This window comes from Micromys minutus (genome assembly GCF_963924665.1).
Source record: "Micromys minutus genome assembly, chromosome: 5".
In the NCBI taxonomy this organism is placed as follows: Eukaryota; Metazoa; Chordata; class Mammalia; order Rodentia; family Muridae; genus Micromys; species Micromys minutus.
The window spans coordinates 86,401,955-86,421,625 of NC_137974.1; the positions used below are offsets into that span (position 1 = coordinate 86,401,955).

The window sequence follows — 19,671 nt, forward strand, 5'->3', positions numbered from 1 at the left end:
AGGTGCTTTAGGTATCGCCTGCCACCTGGTGAGCGCTCAGCAAACCCATCCTGCTAGTGTGTTTGGGTGCTGAGTGAACCAGAGAATGAGCCGGGCTCGGCTTGAAAATCCGTCCTTTTTCTGTAGGACATAAACAATTCAAAGCCTCTGCATACATGTCTGAACGTGAAACCATTTAAGGGTCCTTCTCCTTCGGGGTTTTTCAGAACCATTGGTTAATTATTTAGAAAAATAGAAAGTTACAGCCACACTTCACAGACTTGATGTCATGATTATTCCTGAGTGATTCCAGATGGGATTTTTTTTTTTAAATTAAGTATAAAGCCATGCATCCCATTTCTTAATGTTTAAAAGAATGTAAGAGAATATTTATCAGACCTACGAAGAGCAGTTCTTACAGCAGTGGGAGAAATCAAAAGCAGAGTTTCAGATTTCAGCAGTCGAGTTATTTAGGACTGCTTTCACCTTAATTCAGAGTGCAGAGAGTGGTGAACTCGTGTGGGAGGAGTGCTCACCTGCTTGCTGGCCTGTACCCGTGTCCCAGTGATGGACTGGCTCAGAGCTTCACCAGCGATGCTCAGTCAGTGGCGGTGAGAGAGAAAATGCAAAAAGCAAAGACCAGTACCAAAAAAAAAACCCATTGATCCCATGGTGACTGAACAGCGTAACAGCGATGTACACCTCTAACCAGCGGTTTTAAAGAAGGGCTAGCAAGCCGCTGTGGGAGAACAGTTAGCCAACAGACATTATTATTAGAAGGGCCCACTTGCAACAGAGAGCCTCATGAAACCACACAGCCGACCCCGAGATATTAAGTAGCCATTTAAGATAACAAGAGCTTCTCTTTATAGTCACCCTCCGTGGTTAATGTCTTCGAGCAGAGCTTGTGGAGCTTAGATGGTAGACGGGCTGGTGGCTGCGAATTGTCACTTCTGCAGAGCATCAGATAAGCACAGCCCCGCAGCTGCACCCTACTCTGATGTCACCTTCCTCCTGTAATAAAACCCACAGTTCCTTTCAAAGACACAGCTTCTTCTAGCAGCTGCGGATAAGCTTCCCTGGAAACAAACCTGTCCATAAAAATATTGAGCCCACTATAAATTACAAAAATATGAACTATAAGGAAAATACATTTCATGTAAAACTGTCCCTTTGCCCTGAATTCCTTGAGAGAGCTTCTCTCTCTCTCTCTCTCTCTCTCTCTCTCTCTCTCTCTCTCTCTCTCTCTCTCCCTCCCTCCCTCCCTCCCTCCCTCTCTCTCTCTCTCTCTCTCTCTCTCTCTCTCTCTCTCTCTCACACACACACACACACAAAGCCGTCCTACTGACTGAGGACACTGACCCCATGATGACTTACCAGATATTGAGCTCCCAACGTTGATCTGAAAAGAAGCTCTGCTTCCTTTCAGTTTAGCCTCCTGGTGTTTAGGCTCCTTTTAATAAGAACTGAGAAAAAGCCAAAGTCAAGAAATTTTTACCAACACCCCCCCCCCCCCCTTTTAAAGATAGGATGTAGTCTCCTGGAGACTTAGCCATGGGGTGCTGACAGGCACGCCTTTATTTCCAACTAGGGATTGGAAATCACAAGCCATGGAATAATAGATTCTAGAAAAATCATCTGGGTTTGGGTGTTTGGGAGCGCATATGGATGTGAATGTATTTTGGTGTTTGTGTGTGTGTGTGTGTGTGTGTGTGGTTTCTGCATTTTTGCCTGAACAAAGATCATAATAACAAAGTTAGATTTTATGCTTTTTTAACTGTTGCTTTCTAGCTGAGAATTTTTCTCCTTGTTTTCTTTACATACATATGTGTACAAATGTACATGGGTATGTATATGCATTCAAGTACGTGTACATAATAGTGCCTGTTTAAATAACACACACACATATATGTATGTATATATGTGTATATATATTCATGATACGGAGAAATAAGTTTTAAAAAGCTATTCAGACTGGAGGGACGGATGCTCTTGAAAATTGAGTTTGGCCACAGAAACTACATGCATTCCTAAAAGGACATGTAAAAGAAAGGCAAGAGACTAGTTACTACATGCTTTGCCTTTCTGCTTTGTTTCTTTAAAATGACTAGTCAATAAGGCACTTAAAATAATTGTTGGTTTGTGAATTATAGCACTGGAGATAAGGAACGTAAGACCTCATGGACGACACATGCTATACTACACAGTGACACCCTAGCCCTGATCCACATATTTAAATCTGGCTTCTATTTACTGGTTCCTCCTCTTACAAGAACCCATTTAAAATTGATTAATGAGCCTCCAGATGTGCCGTTCGCCTCTTTGAGAGTCCGTGCGTAGGAATCCACATGCTTTCCCTACAGACCCACTGAGACAGTGGAGCCACACGGTACAGCGTGGCTGTGTAAGAGATGTGCAGGAGTCTCTGCCATGGGCCACAGCCGTGAGTGGGAGAGAGTGACTTTCTTTGTGTTCTCAGCTACAGGAAATGACTCCCCCAGAAAATTTTGAAAACTGCAGAGATGCATGGCCGGCAAGGCAGTATTCTAGTCTGTGCTCCTCACTTCCCGTCTCTAGTCCTGGTGGGTCTCGGGCTCTCCTGGACACGGTGGCCAGCGACCGCTCTTCTTCCTGTGTTTTGTAAAAGGGGTTCTGGGGCAAGGTCGTCCCAGAACAAGGTAGTTCTGAAAAGCTGAGGGCGGGGCTGAATTCCAAGGCGACAGCCACTAGCCCTTCCTGATGCTGTTTCCCTTAGCCCTAAGACCCTTTCTGTACAGAGATCTGTCCAACTTCAGGTCTGGTGTAAAGTCTCTGGTTGAGATTTTCAGGGGTGACACAGTTGCTACTGGTGTTTGGTAAATTCCTAAGTGCCTGTTCAGTGTGACAGCTCGGCACACCAGGTGCTGTCACCCATCTGTGGAGCATGCCACTGGTTTTTGTTTTTGTTTGTTTTGTTTTGTTTTGTTTTTTTTAAAATAGTCTTACTTTAGAAATCTGCTTGCCTCTCCTTTCCCTTGCTCTCAGTTTTCCGTTTATAGTGGGAGTAAAACTGTCAATGGGTTGTAAAGACTCAACAAAGTAAGCAGTTTCTAAGAAATCAGGGCTTAGTTAAAATTTGCAGATCTGAATTTTCTCCAGTTTTAGCTGTTGGGCTTCATTTGTGTTGGATGATGCTTGTACCCAAAATTTCTAGTGACTTTCATACCAAAATGAACTGTGAAGGGATTGGAACCATGGGGACTACAGTTAGGACTCTAAGTCAGAATAACCACTCACAGATCCCATTGCTGATGACAGAGTTGGGAGCACAGGTGAGTAGGCTCTGACAGTTTAGGCAGAGGCTCTGGCTCGAGACACTGTTCTAATCCAGGGCCATGGTGAGAATCCGGGTTCCCTGCGGCATGCTGAAGGACCAGGTTCTTACCAATTTCTCAGTGTCCTGGAGAGAGGAGTAAAACAGTGCTGCTTTGTTCCCAGCCCTGACTCCTACTACTTCAGTAATTAGCTTTCTTTTGAATTCTTTTACCTTCCCAAACCCACCAAACCCAATGGGAATAATTATTGACTTCCTATGTAGTCTCCAAAACTCATTCATATATATGTTGTTTCACTTTTGTACCTTGTACAAAAACTCTGAAAGTACTCTACACATTTTTATTTAAATTTTTATTATATTTTGTTTATGTCGTGTGTAGCTGCACATGCCATAGCCTGTGTGTGGGGTCAGGGGACAGTGGAAGTCAGCTCTCTCAAACCCTCATGTTGGTTCTAGAGATGGAACCTGTTTCAGCAGGCACTGTCTCACCAGCCGTCAGTATCCTTTGTGAAGCAAAGAGACTTTTGTACATTTACAGGATACGTGAATTTCATTTTATATTGTGAGGCTGATACAGAAGGATTTTAATATTTGGCTTGGGAGGGTTAAATTTTTAGCTTGAAGCACCCTAAATGTTTTCTAAAATAAAAAAAACACATTTTTTTTTAATTTGTAGCTGGTTTTAGAAGAAGTTTCCGCCTTAGCAGAAAAGATAAGAAAACAAATAAGTCCATGTATGAATGCAAAAAGAGTGAGCAGTATGACACAGCGGATGTGCCCACATACGAGGAGGTGACACCCTACCGGCGGCAGACCCACGACAAGTACAGACTTGTTGTCCTCGTTGGTAAGTGTCAGCTTTCAATTCTGAGAAAATTAGAAATTTGAAGTTTATCGTAGTCGAAGCTTTCAAGCTAATATTCCCTTCATCCTGAACACCTTGCTTACTCCAAAGTGAAGTATTTGCCTGGCTCTGGGATTGATTGCTTTGGAGGTGCCCCTCCGGGATAGCCTGTGGTGCTGTAAAGCCTCTGTTACAGATGGGCTAGGAAAGTCACTGTGTCTTAGTCGGGGTTTCTATTCCTGCCCAAACATCACGACCAAGAAGCAAGTTGGGGAGGAGGAAAGGGTTTATTCAGCTTACACTTCCACATTGCTGTTCATCAGGAAGTCAGGACTGGAACTCAAGCAGGTCAGGAAGCAGGAGCTGATGCAGAGGCCATGGAGGGATGTTACTTACTGGCTTGCTTCCCCTGGCTTGCTCAGCCTGATTTCTTATAGAACCCAGGTCTCCCAGCCCAGGGATGGCTCCACCCACAATGGGCTGAGCCAGGGATGGCACTACCCACAATGGGCTGAGCCAGGGATGGCACCACCCACAATGGGCTGGGCCAGGGATGGCACCACCCACAATGGGCTGGGCCCTGCCCCCCTAGATCACTAGTTGAGAAAATGCCTTAAAGCTGGATCTCATGGAGGCATTTCCTCCAGGGAGGCTCCTTTCTTTGTGATGACTCCAGCTTGTGTCAAGTTAACACCAAACCAGCCAGTACACACTGTAACCAAGAAGCATCAAGGGTATTAAATCTTAACATATTTCTTAATGAATATTTGAATATTTGGTAATGCCTGCTTGGGTACTTGTAATATTTGTTAACGGTGTTCTTTTCAATTTACTTTGAGGCAGTAGCCATGGTGTAAGCTACCTACAGCAGTTAGCCCATCATGAAATAAGCTCCATCAGGTTTCAGACCGTGTTAAAACGTGCTGAGGTGTGTGACTGAGGAGTAAGAGCTCCTGCCCAGCACTGGGCTCAGTCTGGCAGATCATGTCTGCAGTGGTTGGCTCGACTCAGTACCGTTCACTGTCCCGTGCTGCCTTCACCGACCTGACCCCCATGACCTTATGTTCCAACACTCCTGTCCCTTGCTCTGTTTCTTTTAAAATGTGGTGAGAGCTGTCCGCCTCCAGGATTGAAGCCAGTGGTTTTGCAAAAGTTCTGGGGTAGAGGAGCGTGGTGTCTCTTGTTAATTCTTACATTATAAACTTAGGATGACAGTTTGGGGAGGAGTGAGGACGATTGGAAGGGTGAGGAATCGGCCAGTTTCATAAGGAGAACTCCTTTGTGTTTGCTCCATGTTAACTGAGATGGCGGGTGGTTTGAGAGAAATGATACAGTTTTCTCTTACCAATGACACCGGAGCTGATCGTTAACCTGGCAGATGTTGAAATTATTTATCAGAAATACAGGACTGCCTACAAAGAAATTCAGTTTCCTTTCTTAGTAAGAAAGTAAGACCTTTCTGTAGTCTCAGCTACATCTAGAAGGGGGGTTCCATAAACGTTACGTTTTCCCCCTTGCTCATAGAACTCAGTTCCAACCCACAGAGCACCCAAGGGTCATTGCTCAATGTGGAGGCTGCCTGAGACCCTCACACAGACATCGCTCCCCACTGCCCCTGACGCAAGCTTCTGAGCAGCCTCCCTATATTGCTGCCCCCCCCCCCCAGCCCAGGAGCCATGCTGTGTGGTAAAGGGGAAGAAGCACGTGACTGTGACTCCACCTTCCACCCTTCCAGCCAAGCGTTGCTCTTGGAGTTACCATGCTGTGGCTGCTTTGCCCTTTCCTTTGGGGACTAAAAGGAGGGAGAAGGAGCCTGTGCCAGTTTTGTCCTCTGCAGCGGCTGAGAGGGAAGGGGAACTTGAGCTTGGCTTGGGTCTGTGGAGTAAACCAGAGAAGAGTGGAGATGTAGAGCTCTTGAGGATGGTAGATGATTCTGGAAAAGAGACAGCCAACTCCTGGGCTCTTCACGAGAGATCGGGAACAACAGCCAACCCAGGGTCTTCTCAGCAGGAATTGAGACAGTGGACTTACATAGAACTATTTGGCAGAGTACGCTAGCCATCCTGGACCTCTCCGAGGAGAGGACAAAAAAGTAGGGTACCACATTAGCCTTCCATCATAGAAGCCAAGAACTTGAGATAGTTAACTCATAATGGTAACAGTTCCTTTTGTTTCACAGCCTTAAGCACCAAGAGAGTTGCTTAAGTGGAAAAAAAACTCACATCTCTTAGAGTCCCAGCCCAGTGCACCCCCAAACGCAATGTGAAATGACCATCTGTTATACACTATATCTGAAATATGAGTTAATTTCAAGGATCGTGTGGCGGTGGACCTGTGACAGACTGCTCACCATGACAGGGGCATTTCATGGAGGGCACGTGCTCATCTCCGCAACAGAGGGCAAGAAAAACAGAGAGGAGTCTCTGCGAGTACCATGTAGCAGCTGTGTGTCCACAGATGTTCCCCAGTTCCCTTTTCCCCCTGAAAAGTAGAGGTGACAAGAACTTTGCTAGTTCTTGCTCAGACTTGCTCCTAACGCAGGCTGTGGTCTGGGTAAAAAGCCATTCATGTTATCAGAAAATACCTTTAAAATAAGCACGAGGTGTTCTAGTCTTAGATTCCTGCTGATTTGGAGCCTCAGCCTTTGAAATGACTCTGTAGCAGCCAACCATGTGAGAGAGGAACCTGGGTAATGGTGTCTGGTTTGGAAAGACCCTGTTCTCTGGTCGCTGTCTTTCTCTGCTGGTCTTTCCTGACTGCAAGCTGCATGTTTCCTCCGCCTCCATGACGTGTGCGGGAGGCTGGGAAGACGTGACCTGGGCGGGGCGTTAGGTGAATAGCACTGGGAAGGCACGGAACACTTTCTCTCAGTAATGTCACACTATGCTGTTCTTAGACCCAGTGTTCAAGAGACCAGATTCAGCCAAGTTGGTCCCAAAGATACAGCATCGGAGAACCATGAGACTTGATCAGAAATACTTGTTTTTTTTCCCCTTCTTTGGGTAACCGTGTAATTCCTAGGTCACATTTTAGCCCCTGATACCTCACGGATGTTTCTATTAAATTCCCTTCTGCATTTAAAACTATTTCTTAAAAGGTGTTAGACTCAAACGCTGGGGCCTTTCCTTTGCCGCATTGTCCTACATGACGTATCATATTTCATCTTTAGGAAAAGCTAACCTTTTCCAAAGTAAAGTAATAAAGCCAAATGATGTATGCTTGTGAGGAGGATGAGGATAAAGGTGTGGCCTGGAGAGCCTCAGAAACCCTCTTGTGGCCTAAGCCAAAATGAGGGCAAAAATTTATTTTGTGGATGTTCAGACATTAGTTACTTGTTCTGTCTGGCTCCTCGGAATAGGGTATAAACTAAAATTACGTCTCTGTATATTTCACATTTACAACGCAAGTGGTCAGTGTGACTCGGTCCTCCTCTGGGCTGAATCCTGCGTGTTGCCTAGAGACCTCTATGCAGAGGCGCTTGGAGCAAATGGACATTTGCGAGAAAACTGCCATTTCCCCCCAAAATGGTGATCATGGCGCAGCTGCACAAGACAGAGTGGGGAGCGCATGCTCATAACTGGGGTGCTCTGGAGGTGACTGTGTAGGTCCCCTAAAACCAAAAGCCACAATCAAATCAGTGAGTGTATGGTGGGCTTAAAATCCTCCTGTGTACATACAGGAGACAAATATGATCTTTACTGGAATCACAGTTGGCTTCTTCTGCCCGTGGGCTGTCTGAAATATATGTACTAGGGACTCATTTCTGGCATGAGACATGGCTCTTCTCCTTGAGCTGGGTTTTGGTGAGCAGGCACTGTTCTGGGCACTGGGTTCTCCAGGTTACAACAGAGGCCTCTGTCCTCCAGCCGTCCAGATGCTGACAGCTAAGGCCGCTTGTGTGGCTAATGGCTGTGGTGAGCAGAAGGTGACTCGTGCTACTAACAGAACTGTGGGTTCGGGACTAGTAGCGAATAGGTTTCGAATGAGATTCTGTCACCTCCAGTGCTTTTGGTTTCGGAAGAGTTAGGGAGGAAGAAAGTCACCATTACCATGTCCCTTTGCTTTGCTAAGGAAGGTGACTGTGGTTGGATTTTGATCTTTCAGTTGTATTTTTGTCATAGCTGGAGGGACGCAAAACTTAAGTGGGTCCACAGACCTGCTTTAGAGGGATGTTTGTTCAGCAAGTTTTTTTATTCTCATTTTCTTCTCGGTTTTTGTTTCATCCTTTGGCATTTGCTTTGTGAATTGATGCCCCATTGAGAGCACTTTTTTCCCATTGTGAAGATGACGGAAGAGATGGGCTGGTTTGACTCATCAGAGCAATAAACCCCAGCCACCCGCTGATCCGTCTGATCAATCAGTGGTCGTGGATCAAACAGAATAGCATGGCTGTTTGTATTTTATGCTCAGAACAGTAAAGGAGTGTTGCTGTAATATGATAAGTAGACATTTTATAGCATGTGTCTGATCTCAGAGATACCTGAGGGGTTGGTTGGATTTATCTTGCAATAAATCAAATGAATGGTTTTTTTTTTTTTTTTTTTTTTTTTTTTTTTTAGGTAACAATGCAGTTTGGGTTTCTATGGTAGACTCCAGTAATTCTGGTATTTTTTTCCTCTGGATAGTAAAGAATAACAAGTCTGGCCAAGTACAATAAAAAAAAAAAATTCGGTAGGGAATCACAGGCTTTTTGTGTGAGGCAGTGTGAGAATGTGGGTACGCTGGGCTTATATACATAAGAAAAGACAGATCCACGCCAGTAACTCTCTCTGTAATAGACTTTCTTTGGGCTTGTGCCAAGATGTACAAAGAGCAGAAGAAAAGATTAATAGTACCCAGTCAGAACCACACATGTCCTTCCAATATTCTACCTCATAGAAATCCAAATATTAGAAAGAACTGCGTATAAACAAGAAGGGCCTTTATCGTCAATGTTACTGTGGTGGTTACGTGAACACTTTGGCCCTCCCTGCTGGTTATCTTTCCCTGTATAGTTACTTTTCCATTAGATTATTAATATGTTAAGTCTTTCATCTGTAACACACTACTTATATTTAAGTTATTAAATTGATTTGATGTTCATCAACCCTAAGTAACGCTATACATAGGTTGGGGAATGCTCAGAGTATAAAACAGTTGCTGAGCATGGAGACTGAAGTTTATACTCCCAGCACCTGCCACAGGCACACACATTCGAGTGCATAAGGACATACACACAGGAGGAGGAGGGGAACACACTATATACTTGTAAAAATATACATACAGAAAGGAAGCGCTGTACTAATATTATATGACAGAAATCAAAATCATCTTGTGTTCATCCTTAGATTGTGAAACATATACATGTGTGTATGTGTGTATACCCTATCTCACTGATCTCAACAAAAACTATTTTCACCACAAGCACATCATCGTTGTCATTAATTTTCACTCTGAAATAGCAGTGCCACAGAAATCCTTAGATGCCTGAAACTGCAGTGTGCAGTGAGAGGAGGGTGTGACCTTGCTGTGGTGTGCTCCCGTGAGCACACCCTTCTGATGGTCTTGTAGAATACTTAGTTTCCTAGCATTAAGGCTAGCTCTGGAAATGTTGCTGAGCCTTACTTTCTGCATTCTCTGGCATATTTGTTTTTTTGTTGGATGTATCTGTGTCTGATTTACAATGTAGCTCTTTCTTGAAACCCTTTTGCAGAGTGAAAACCACGTCAACTGTGAACTAATTCTGAATGCATAGTATGCTAAATCCTGATACAAAGTTAGCTATATGCCACAGGTGATAACCACAGCCTGTGTGCCCAGCACTCTGGAAGCAGAGGTAGCCTGATCACATTTTCCAGAGACCAGTTCAGGCTGCACAGTGAGAGCCTCAAAACAAAATGAACCAGAAATGAAAAGTTCTTAGGCATGTTTGTGAAAAAAAAAAAAAAAGTGAAAATCTAAAACAAGTGTGAAGCTACATCAACAGACTCAAGGTTTATCGGAGAAGAGTTGTCACATTGATGGGACATTCTTATGTAATCATGAACATCTATCTATCTGTCTATCTACCTACCTACATATATACGCAGTAGTCTTAACATTCAGGGGCTTCAGGAGAATCTTGAGGTTCAGAGTCAGCCTGGACTGCACAATTAGACCATGTATTGAAAAACAAACAAAATTAAAGGAGACACTTTCTATCATTTTATTCATACTTTACATGACTGTATTTCTTTAACTAAAATGAATAACCTTTGAAAAACAAAATCACATTTTTTCCTGTTTTCATTAAGGTATAATAATTAAATTGAAATTTTACTTAATCACATTTTCCCAAGGACTTCTAACAGAGTTCTGATGTAAATGGTGCTCTTTCTTCTTCCCAGTGTGAGTTTGTAAATTTTTACAAAATGCGTTCATTTTTTATTCTGGCTAGCCAGACTTATTTTTACTTGTATGAGTGTGTCTGTGCACCCTCTGCAGTGCCCTCGGAGGTCAAAAGAGGAATCTGGAGTTACCGATTGTTGTGGGCTACCATGTAGGTGCTGAGAACCAAACCCAGGTCCTCTGTGTTCTTAATCACTGAGCTGTCTCTCCAGTCCCTATCTGTCTGTCTGTCTGTCTGTCTGTCTGTCTGTCTGTCTATCTATCTATCTATCTATCTATTATACTGGGGATTGAATTTGTAACACTGAGTATACTAGGCTGTTGCTGTCCCAATAATCTCTATCCCAAGCCCTACGAAATATTTTTAAAATGAAGCATATAATTAATTCACATTTGTTCTGCAAGTTTTCCTGGGTGGTGCGAACAAACATACACTCATCCCAGGTAAGACATTGGAAACACAGCTAGTCAGTGAGTTTACTGGGGTTATTTACAAGGGCACAGGTGACTTAGAGTCAGCTGCATCAGTGAGAAGACCATCCCAGCATCGTGGGTCAGCTGCATCACTAACAGACCCGCACAGCATGAATGGTGACTTTGGAAGGTGTGGTGCCTGGAGCTCCCTACCCAGCTCAGGCCTCTCCACCAAGAGTTTCCTCCCTGAGGCAATTCTGTACTGCGTATCTAATGGGACTGTGGATTGTACAGCTTTCTGGGCTTCTTTGGGCTCCTCCATTTCATGATATCCCCTAGTTCTGTGAACCTTGGACGTCCTTTTAGGAGAGACTGTTTCTATTATCTGTTACTAAGATCAGTTCATTGAGCTCTAGGGCTTTTACTAACATCATCTTCCTATTTGATTTTCCTTAGTCCTAAGTTTAAAGCGTTGTAAGTGGTGTGTCCTGATGTACATCTAGGCTGTCCAGGTGTGGTACATACTTAAGGTTATTTTAGCCTTCCCAGAGTGTCTCACAGTGTCCTCAGAATGTGTGTTGAGAGGTCAGCAGATATGGCCTACACCAGTTTTCCTAGTCATAAGCTTAAACAATCACTGTAGAAAGTGTGGGTTCTAGGAAGGCGTGAAGCACAGGACCCTGGAAGCCATTGCTGTAGACAGCACAGACCCTGACTTCCTGTTTCCTCTGTATATTTTGATGAGTGTGTAGGCAGAGTGGGGGAAATGTAGACTTGTAAGTCATAGGAGCTTTGGAAGAACCTGGGAATCACATTCCAAGTCTATCGGGTCTCTTGTGTCATCTTAGTTTTCTTCTCTGTAATGGGGGGGTGGCACTTTCACAGATGTGCTGAAAGTTCCTGATGACCTGTTAAAGATGTCTACTGCATGAACCCCCCCCTCCCAATTAGGGTCCATCAAACCAAAGCCATGTGAGCCATAGATTATCAGCATAAACCTCCACCCACTTTATCATTAACAATAGCCACTGAAAGCAAGCGGTAAAGCCTTCTGCTTATGTACAAATACGCAGGTTTCACCAAGTATGGTAAAGGTTTATGTGCTGAAGGAACAGTGAGTGTTTGCAGAGGCACATGTACGAGTGTGCATATCCTTCCCTTGAACATAGATTGTGTGTTCTAGACATAAAGAATCCAGATAACACCGATGTGATTGTACCTGCTCATGATCCCAGGCCACAGATGTCAACATAGGTTTTGTTCCTGTTTATGTATTTTGGATTCAAGAAGAGACCGGCATTCTTCCGCCGCATGGGTGCAGGGTGAGCAGGAATGAATCCCAGAGGGAAGTTGCTTTATGTGCATCCTATGAGCGATTTTATAAATAAAGATAATTTGAAATTCTAAGTTTACCTTTGCAGATCATAGTCTAGAAGAATCTAAATCTGAAATTCAGACAATTTTTTTTCCTCTGCTCGTGCCTGGTTCGAGTGGGCGTGACTTCATGGCTGGGTGGTGCAGCTGGTTTGTGAGGGTGACACCCTTAGCTGCCTGGTGAGTCTGAAAGCGAGTGTGATTGGCAGTTAAGGATGCCATCCTGGGCTTGGCATAGCTTTCCCTATTATAAGGCAGACATAGTGTTTTCTCCTGAGTTAAAATAAATCATTGGTCTTGGGGGCTGGGAGTGAGGGGTATTTGTTGTTCGTTGTTTGGGTGTGATTTGGAATGTGTATGAGATAAGAGAGTTCTGTCTCTCCTTAAGAAGTCTTTCCTTCTAGGAAGAGCTTCGGGACTGAGAGACATGGGGGGAAACAGTCTTCCCCCTCTTTCTTTCATGGCGTAGGCCCTTTATGCGTCAGTGCTTGGGGCACTGTGGCGGGGCATGAGCAGCTGGGTTCACGTCTATGTGTGGAAGGTACACAAAATGGTGTCCCACTGAAACGCCCTTTTCTTGTTTCTTTTCAAGAATATATTTATATTAACACTGTGGCTTAAGGCAGATGGAATCCTTAGCCCTCATGTGGTTTCAGAGACGCCTTCAGAGTTCCTGTCTGCTTGTTCCTCATCACGGAGAGCTCTTCCTAGGATCGGGTTTTATCTCTGCACGAACACACACAAGTCTCAGCCCTCGCTTTCTTACTGTTCTGTGACCTTTGTCAGGATGCAGGGAACCAGAGTTCCTTCCTGAAGCTTACTGCACCTTACGGCACCCATCACCTGCTCTGGCTCTTCCTGAAGCTCAAGTCACATGCAGTGTGTGTCTCTGAACTTGACCACCATGTCCAGCTGACCCAGGCATGGATGCTATTTAACCTCAACTTTTCTTCCCCGTAACTCATCCTGTTTTACCCCCACAACACCACATACCGAGTGGACTCGAAATGAGTGATCTAGGCCCTGGTGGCGAGGCACACCTGCCTGGCACGTGTAGGACCCTGGGCTCTGGCTTGGGTAACATGAAACAGACACAAGTGCTTGCAGTTTGCCAGCTGTGGAAACAGTAGGTGAGGGAGGCAGATGCCTTTGTATTCTCGGACCTCACAGTCTGTAAGGGATCACAGCAAGTAAGCAGGCATGTGTAATTAGTGTGGTAAGCCCTTTGAAGCGGGAAAGTGTAGGAAACTACGGACTCAGTACGCACTCCAGAGTTAAGGTAGGGCTGGAACCCAGCCTTCTGTGGTGTTGGAGGTGCGCCCATGTTCTCATGCTGCCCGTAAGGCCAAGCCCAATTGCTTCTGCTACCTCATCCTGCTTCCCTTGACCTGCTGTCCTTTTATCAGCTAAGGTCGCCTCTCTCTCCCATTGTTAGTCGCCTCTGTCACTAAAGCCAAACAGCTTAAATTGAGTAAGGTTTAGCTGGGCTCACTGTTTTAAGCATCTCCAGCCATGGTCAGCTGACTCCATTGCTTGAAGGCTTCTGGCAATGCAGAAGCACAGAGTGGAAGGAGAGGTGGGGGAATGCTGGGTAAATCATGGTCACCAAACAGCAGAGTGAAGTCGAGAAAGGCTCCAACCTTAAGGTATACCTTCCTACAATGGCTCCGCCATTCAGTCATTGATGAAGCCAGAGCCCTTCAAGGTTCAGTCACATGAGCTGCCACCCAAGCCTTTAACAGGACTTTAAGGAGGTCACCTCTGTAGCAGAGGTCATGGGTTCTATCCAAATGCTGGTGTTCGCTCCACCTGTACCCATGGGACTTTCGTTTCTCTGCTTGTTTGTACGCTGTGGCTCAGGAGCTCTAAATCTGAGCTACTAAGTGGATGCAGACATCTGACTTAGTTACATGTTTTCCTTCCTGTCACGCCCAAGTTGTGTTGTTAGAAGTTACATTATTCCCTCTTCGTTGTTGTGCTAGTGCCGGGGAAGCATATTAATCTGGAGAGGCGGACTGTATGTTCTAGCAAGTTCTATTAACTGCAACTGTCACTTGAGCATATCCTTGAGTTCTCATGGAGTCTTAGAGAACAAAGTCATGGGACAGGGTGGAAGCAGTGGTGGGAAGGAAGGTTTGTTACCTAGCCCTGCCCCCTCCCCTCTCCCATCCCTTTTAACTCAAGTTCCCACCTGGCTGGCCTTGTCTCTGGATGGCTGCAGGCCCATCGGTATCCTTTTTCTCTTGCCCACAGAGGAGAAAGGGGAAGGCAGAGGGATGCGCAGTAAATCCTGAGTTATACTGAGGTCTGGCGTTTGGCATTGTACTCCCAGAGAGCACCTGATCTGCTAGGGTGGGGGTGGGTGGAGATGGAGCAGAGGTGGGGCAGGGTGCCTGTCACCTTTTCCAGTATCCTAGAAAGACAAGTTTGGATAGAAGCAGCAAGGGACCTAGCACAGGCTAGGCTGGCCTTGGGCCTGTGCTCTAAGTACAACTGCGTGCAGTCCATCCGGAGACCCCAACCCCGAGTGTGTGACGAGTGTGTGACGTGTGAGATGAGGAAGGACCCAGCTGTGCAGCTGACACTTTGTGACCTTTGGGTTCAGGCTGGTGTGAGCAGTGTGTTTGTTTTTTCCCAGTCTCGTCCGGCCGTTCTCTTCAAACACAGTGTGTATCTGCCATCTTTCCTCTTATGCCATCCGCCTTGCCCGATACATGGGCCGTGTGTGTGTGTGTGTGTGTGTGTGTGTGTGTGTGTGTGTGTGTGTGTGTGTGGTCAGTTGATTTAAATGTGTTAAGGCCTGTGGCAGCCTTCAGATTCTCCAGCCTGAAATTTTCTTGGCTTAAAAAAAAAATCTCTATCCAATGGTTTTCTTTTATTGAAATCTAAAACAATATTTAAGGATGAAGGGATCATTCAGGCTGTTCGGTACAATTTTAGGGGATTGTGTGTGGATTACTTGGTAATATATGCAGTCATTATTTCGTATGTCTTATCTACGTTTTCTGAAAAACCAAGGTAAGGATATAAACTGTTTTGAAGCAACTCTAGAAAGCCAGCCCTTCTCACGTGTACAGCTTGACCAGACTTGTTGCCAGAAATGACGGATTAGACTCCCGTCCTCAGTCTCTCTCTGCTTCTGTTCCAGGTCCTGTCGGAGTCGGGCTCAATGAACTGAAGCGGAAGCTATTGATCAGTGACACGCAGCACTATGGTGTGACCGTGCCTCGTGAGTCCCCTGGCGACATTAGGAAATGGTCATAGCAGCTTAGGAAGCTTGCACAGTGCTGGTTACTCTTCTCAAGGTTCCTCCCCTAGGTCGCCTGAGCCCTGCCCAGCACCCAGTGATAGCACTTTTAGAGAGGGAACTGGGCCAGCATAGATTCAAGGGCCACCCCGCCCCCGTTTCTGCACAGATTATTGGCAGGTTATTTTTTTATTATTATTTCAGCTTGCCTACTGGAGATTTTTGTGGTGACTTTTAATGTGCAGGTGACACCAACAAATAGTTACAAATTATCTTCTAAATAAAAAAAAATCTTACTGTTCTGTTCCCTCAAATATTGCTAGTATTTTCCAGGGTTTTTTTCCCCTCTTTTTAACTAGTTTTATGATTAGGAAGAGTAAGCCACAGAGAGCTGGAAGAGATTTCTCAGGGCACCACTGTTCCTTAATAACCTTTTATATGTAGTAATTGGCAGGTAGCATTTCAAATAGGCCTTCTATAGCTTAATAGACCAAAATAAGGTAGGTACACAGAATTAGATCTCCTTTTCTAAAAGTGGTTTTCATATGCATTTTTACAAATGAAATACAATACTCGAGACATTGTGATCTCCAGAATAAAACGGCTTTTGACTGATTAATGTGTTGATGTTAGCGAGCCGTCTGAACTGCCGCAGTGAAAGGTTGGCTTTTTCAAGTGGTTTTAGTGCTGCATTTAAGAAAAAAAATCATTTCTACGTCGCCCTGAACAGTGTTCTCTAGTCTTGGAAGAGTTCGACTGTATTTTTAAATTAGCGTTTCTGCTGCCTCCAGGTGCCTCTTGTTACCACATCTTCCCAAATTACTGTTTGTAATCTCTTGTAGCTGTGAGTGAGGGACTTCTGGTTTTCAGCAACCCAGATGAAAGGAAAGAAGCATGTGGAATGGTGCAGGGGTGGGATTTTATTTTTTTATTTTAATTCCCTTCTCTTAACAGATTTTGAATCCCAGTGTACAAATAATTAGAAAATTTTACCGAGCAGTTGCTAACCTTATCAGGTGCATGATTGCTGGATAAACCTAGAAGGTTCCAAGTAGGTTCCAAGAGGGAGCAGATCATCACGTTCCTGCTGAGTCACCTTCTTCATTTGTCCTGATTTATACAACTCTCTATGCAGCAGCAGAGGATGGGTTGCGTTTTCTCCAATTCACAGAGGAAGAACAGGCTAGAAAGGATGCTTTGGTGGGAAGAGGAACTCGGTAGAAAGCTTGGCTCACTTGGACTTGGAAGCGGGTTTTATGACATCACTTCTCCAGAGAGTTGCTTTTGTTCAGTGTAAACACAGGACCTGATAGTACCAATCTCGGGGAGCAAAGGAATTGATTCCATCCTGGTGGGGGAGGCAGGGGTCATGTGTGGCTGAGACTTGCATTTGAACCAGGAAGCAGAGAGCAAAGCCAGAACTGGAGGCTAGTCTGGACTTTCCGACTAGTCATCTCTCATCTCCTGAAGGTTTCACAACCCTCCAAAGATGGCCCTGCTAGCTGCGGAAGAGCAAACCGAGCCTGTAAGAGTACTTCATGCTCAAGGCTGGACAATCCTCATTCTCTCCTGTAGAAAACTGTCCCTTTAAACTACTGTAGCCCAGGAAATAGTGCAACCTAAGTTTCTGTTGAAGATACTATATGTCAGATAAGACCTGTTATGGTAGTTGTAGTGCCACTGAGAATTTCAGAACATGGCACGTTTGCCAGACGCTAAGATCACATCAAGAAAATCACAGGCAGGTTGCAGGGTTTGGACTCACCACAGAACCCTCCATCATAGTTACTTCCTGCCTTTAAGCAAGAGTCACTTGTAAACGTGTCAGTACCTAAAGACTCGTATGCAGAGTGTTTCCCAGGCTTGGTAAGACCCCCTCAGGCTTAGGGAAAGGTATACGATTTCTATGTCTGTAGAAAGCCTCCCCAGGGATCCATGATGTCAGACATGTGGAGCAGAAACAGTGGCTCAGCATCCTAGTTAATTCAAGAGGAACATATTTGAAGATCAGTTTTGCAATTTCTGATTGTATTGCTTTGCAGAATACTTGGAGCATATCCTGCAATTTTAGAGGAAGCTTTTTATTTTGATTATAGTAGTATTCTATTTGATATATACTTCTGTAATATTCTTTTCTAAAACATACATTAGACATCCATTAGAATTGGTAGATAAGAGACATGGTTGTTTTAAAGCAATTTAATAACCGTATTATTAGTTCTTAATATGACCCATTTAGCTCCTCTCCAATAAATGAGACATAGTCCTATTGATTTATTTAATAAGATTTAGCACAATTACTAGGCAATTCCCCCTAATTTATTTTTCTACACTAGACTGGCTCCCTCCCAGCTGTGTTCAACTAGATCTTGGGGCCCAATACATCCCAGCAAATCAATCCCCAACAGCATGAGCTCTGTAACTTTTGTGCATTCATGGGAGGTCGAACTAAGATGTGTGCTGTTAAGTTGCTAGTCTAGGATCTTGCCAATTTCTTTAGGTGGACACTTAGTACTATGAGTTTTCCTCTTAGCACTGCTTTCATTGCATCCCATATATTTGGGTATCTTGTGCCTTTGTTTTCATTGAAGTCTAAAAAGTCTCTAATTTCTTTCTTTATTTCTTCCTTGACCATGTTATCATTGAATAGAGAGTTGTTCAGTTTCTATGGATATGTGGGTTTTCTGTTGTTTTTGTTGTTATTGATGTCCAGCCTTCATCAGTGATGATCTGAAGGTTCCATGGGATTATTTCAATCTTCTTGTATTGGTTGAGTCTTGTTTTGTGACAGATTGTATGGTAAGTTTTGGAAAAGGAGCCCTAAGGTACTGAGAAGAATGTATATTCTTTTGTTTTAGGGTGAAATGATCTGTATATATCTGTTACATCCATTTGATTTATAACCTCTATTAGTTTCATTGTATCTGTTTATTTTCTGCATCAATAACCTGTTCTATTGGTGAGAGTAGGGTGTTGAAGTCTCCCACTATTATTGTGTGGTGTTCAGTGTTTGTTTTGAGCTTTAATAAAGTTTCTTTTATAAGTGTGGGTGCCTGTGCATTTGGGGCATAGATGTTCAGAATTGAGACTTTCTCATGGTGGATTTTTCCTGTGGTGAATATGAAGTATCCTTCACCATCTTGTTTAATAACTTAAGATTGAAAGTCTATTTTATTGGGAATTAGGATGACAGCTCCCACTTGTTTCTTGAGACTGTTTGCTTGGAAGATGTTTTTCCAGCCTTTAACTCTGAGGTAGTGTTTGCCTTTGTCATTGAGGTGTGTTTCTTGTATGCAGTAGAATGCTGGATCCTGCTTGCATATCCAGTGTATTAACTTATGTTTTTTTATTGGAGAATTGAGTCTGTTTATATTCAGAGATACTAAAAACAGATATGACTGTTAGTTTCTGTTATGCTTGTTGTTGTAAGTCCCATTAGATTTATGTGATTCCTTTTGGTTTTGTTGGCAAGATGATTAATATATTGGTTTTTTTCCCCCCTTTGGTGTAGGTACCCTCCTTGTGTTGGAGTTTTCCTTCTAGAATTCTCTGTAGGGCTGGGTTGGTAGATAGATATTGTTTACATTTGGTTTTGTCATGGAATATTTTGGTTTCTCCATCTATGATGATTGAGAGTTTTGCAGGGTATAGTAGCCTGGTTTGGCATTTATGTTCTCTTGGGGTGTGCATGACCTCTACCTAGGCTCTTCTGACTTTTAATGTCTCTGTTGAGAAGTCTGGCGTAATTCTGATAGGTCTGCCTTCAAATGTTACTTGGCCTTTTTTCCTTACAGCTTTTAATATTCTTTGTTCTGTGCATTTAGTATTTTGATTATTATGTGATGAGAAGATTTCCTTCTCTGGTCTAATCTATTTGGTGTTCTGTAGGCTTCTTGTACATCTATGGCCATCTCTTTCTTTGGGTTGGGAAAGTTTTCTTCTATGATTTTCTCAAAGATGTTTTCAGATCCTTTGAGTTGAGAATCTTCACTCTCTTCTATTCCTATTATTTTTGGGTGTTAATTTTTTTAATTTTGTTGAACCATTATCTTCTAAGGTATCTTCTATGCCTGAGATTCTCTCTTCTATCTCCTGTATTCTGTTGGTGGTGCATCTATGATACCTGATTTC

At 43.9% G+C, this 19,671-nt stretch overlaps 1 protein-coding gene across 2 annotated transcripts in view; it reads left to right on the forward strand.

Moving 5' to 3' along the window:
• Positions 1-19,671, forward strand: part of MPP7 (MAGUK p55 scaffold protein 7) — a 214,676-nt gene that overhangs the window by 182,039 nt on the left and 12,966 nt on the right. For both annotated transcript variants that reach the window (XM_080916754.1, XM_080916753.1), the window contains exons 12-13: positions 3,972-4,142; positions 15,442-15,522. In XM_080916754.1, coding sequence (XP_080772880.1) covers positions 3,972-4,142; positions 15,442-15,522 — 252 coding nt within the window. The remainder of the gene's footprint in view (positions 1-3,971; positions 4,143-15,441; positions 15,523-19,671) is intronic.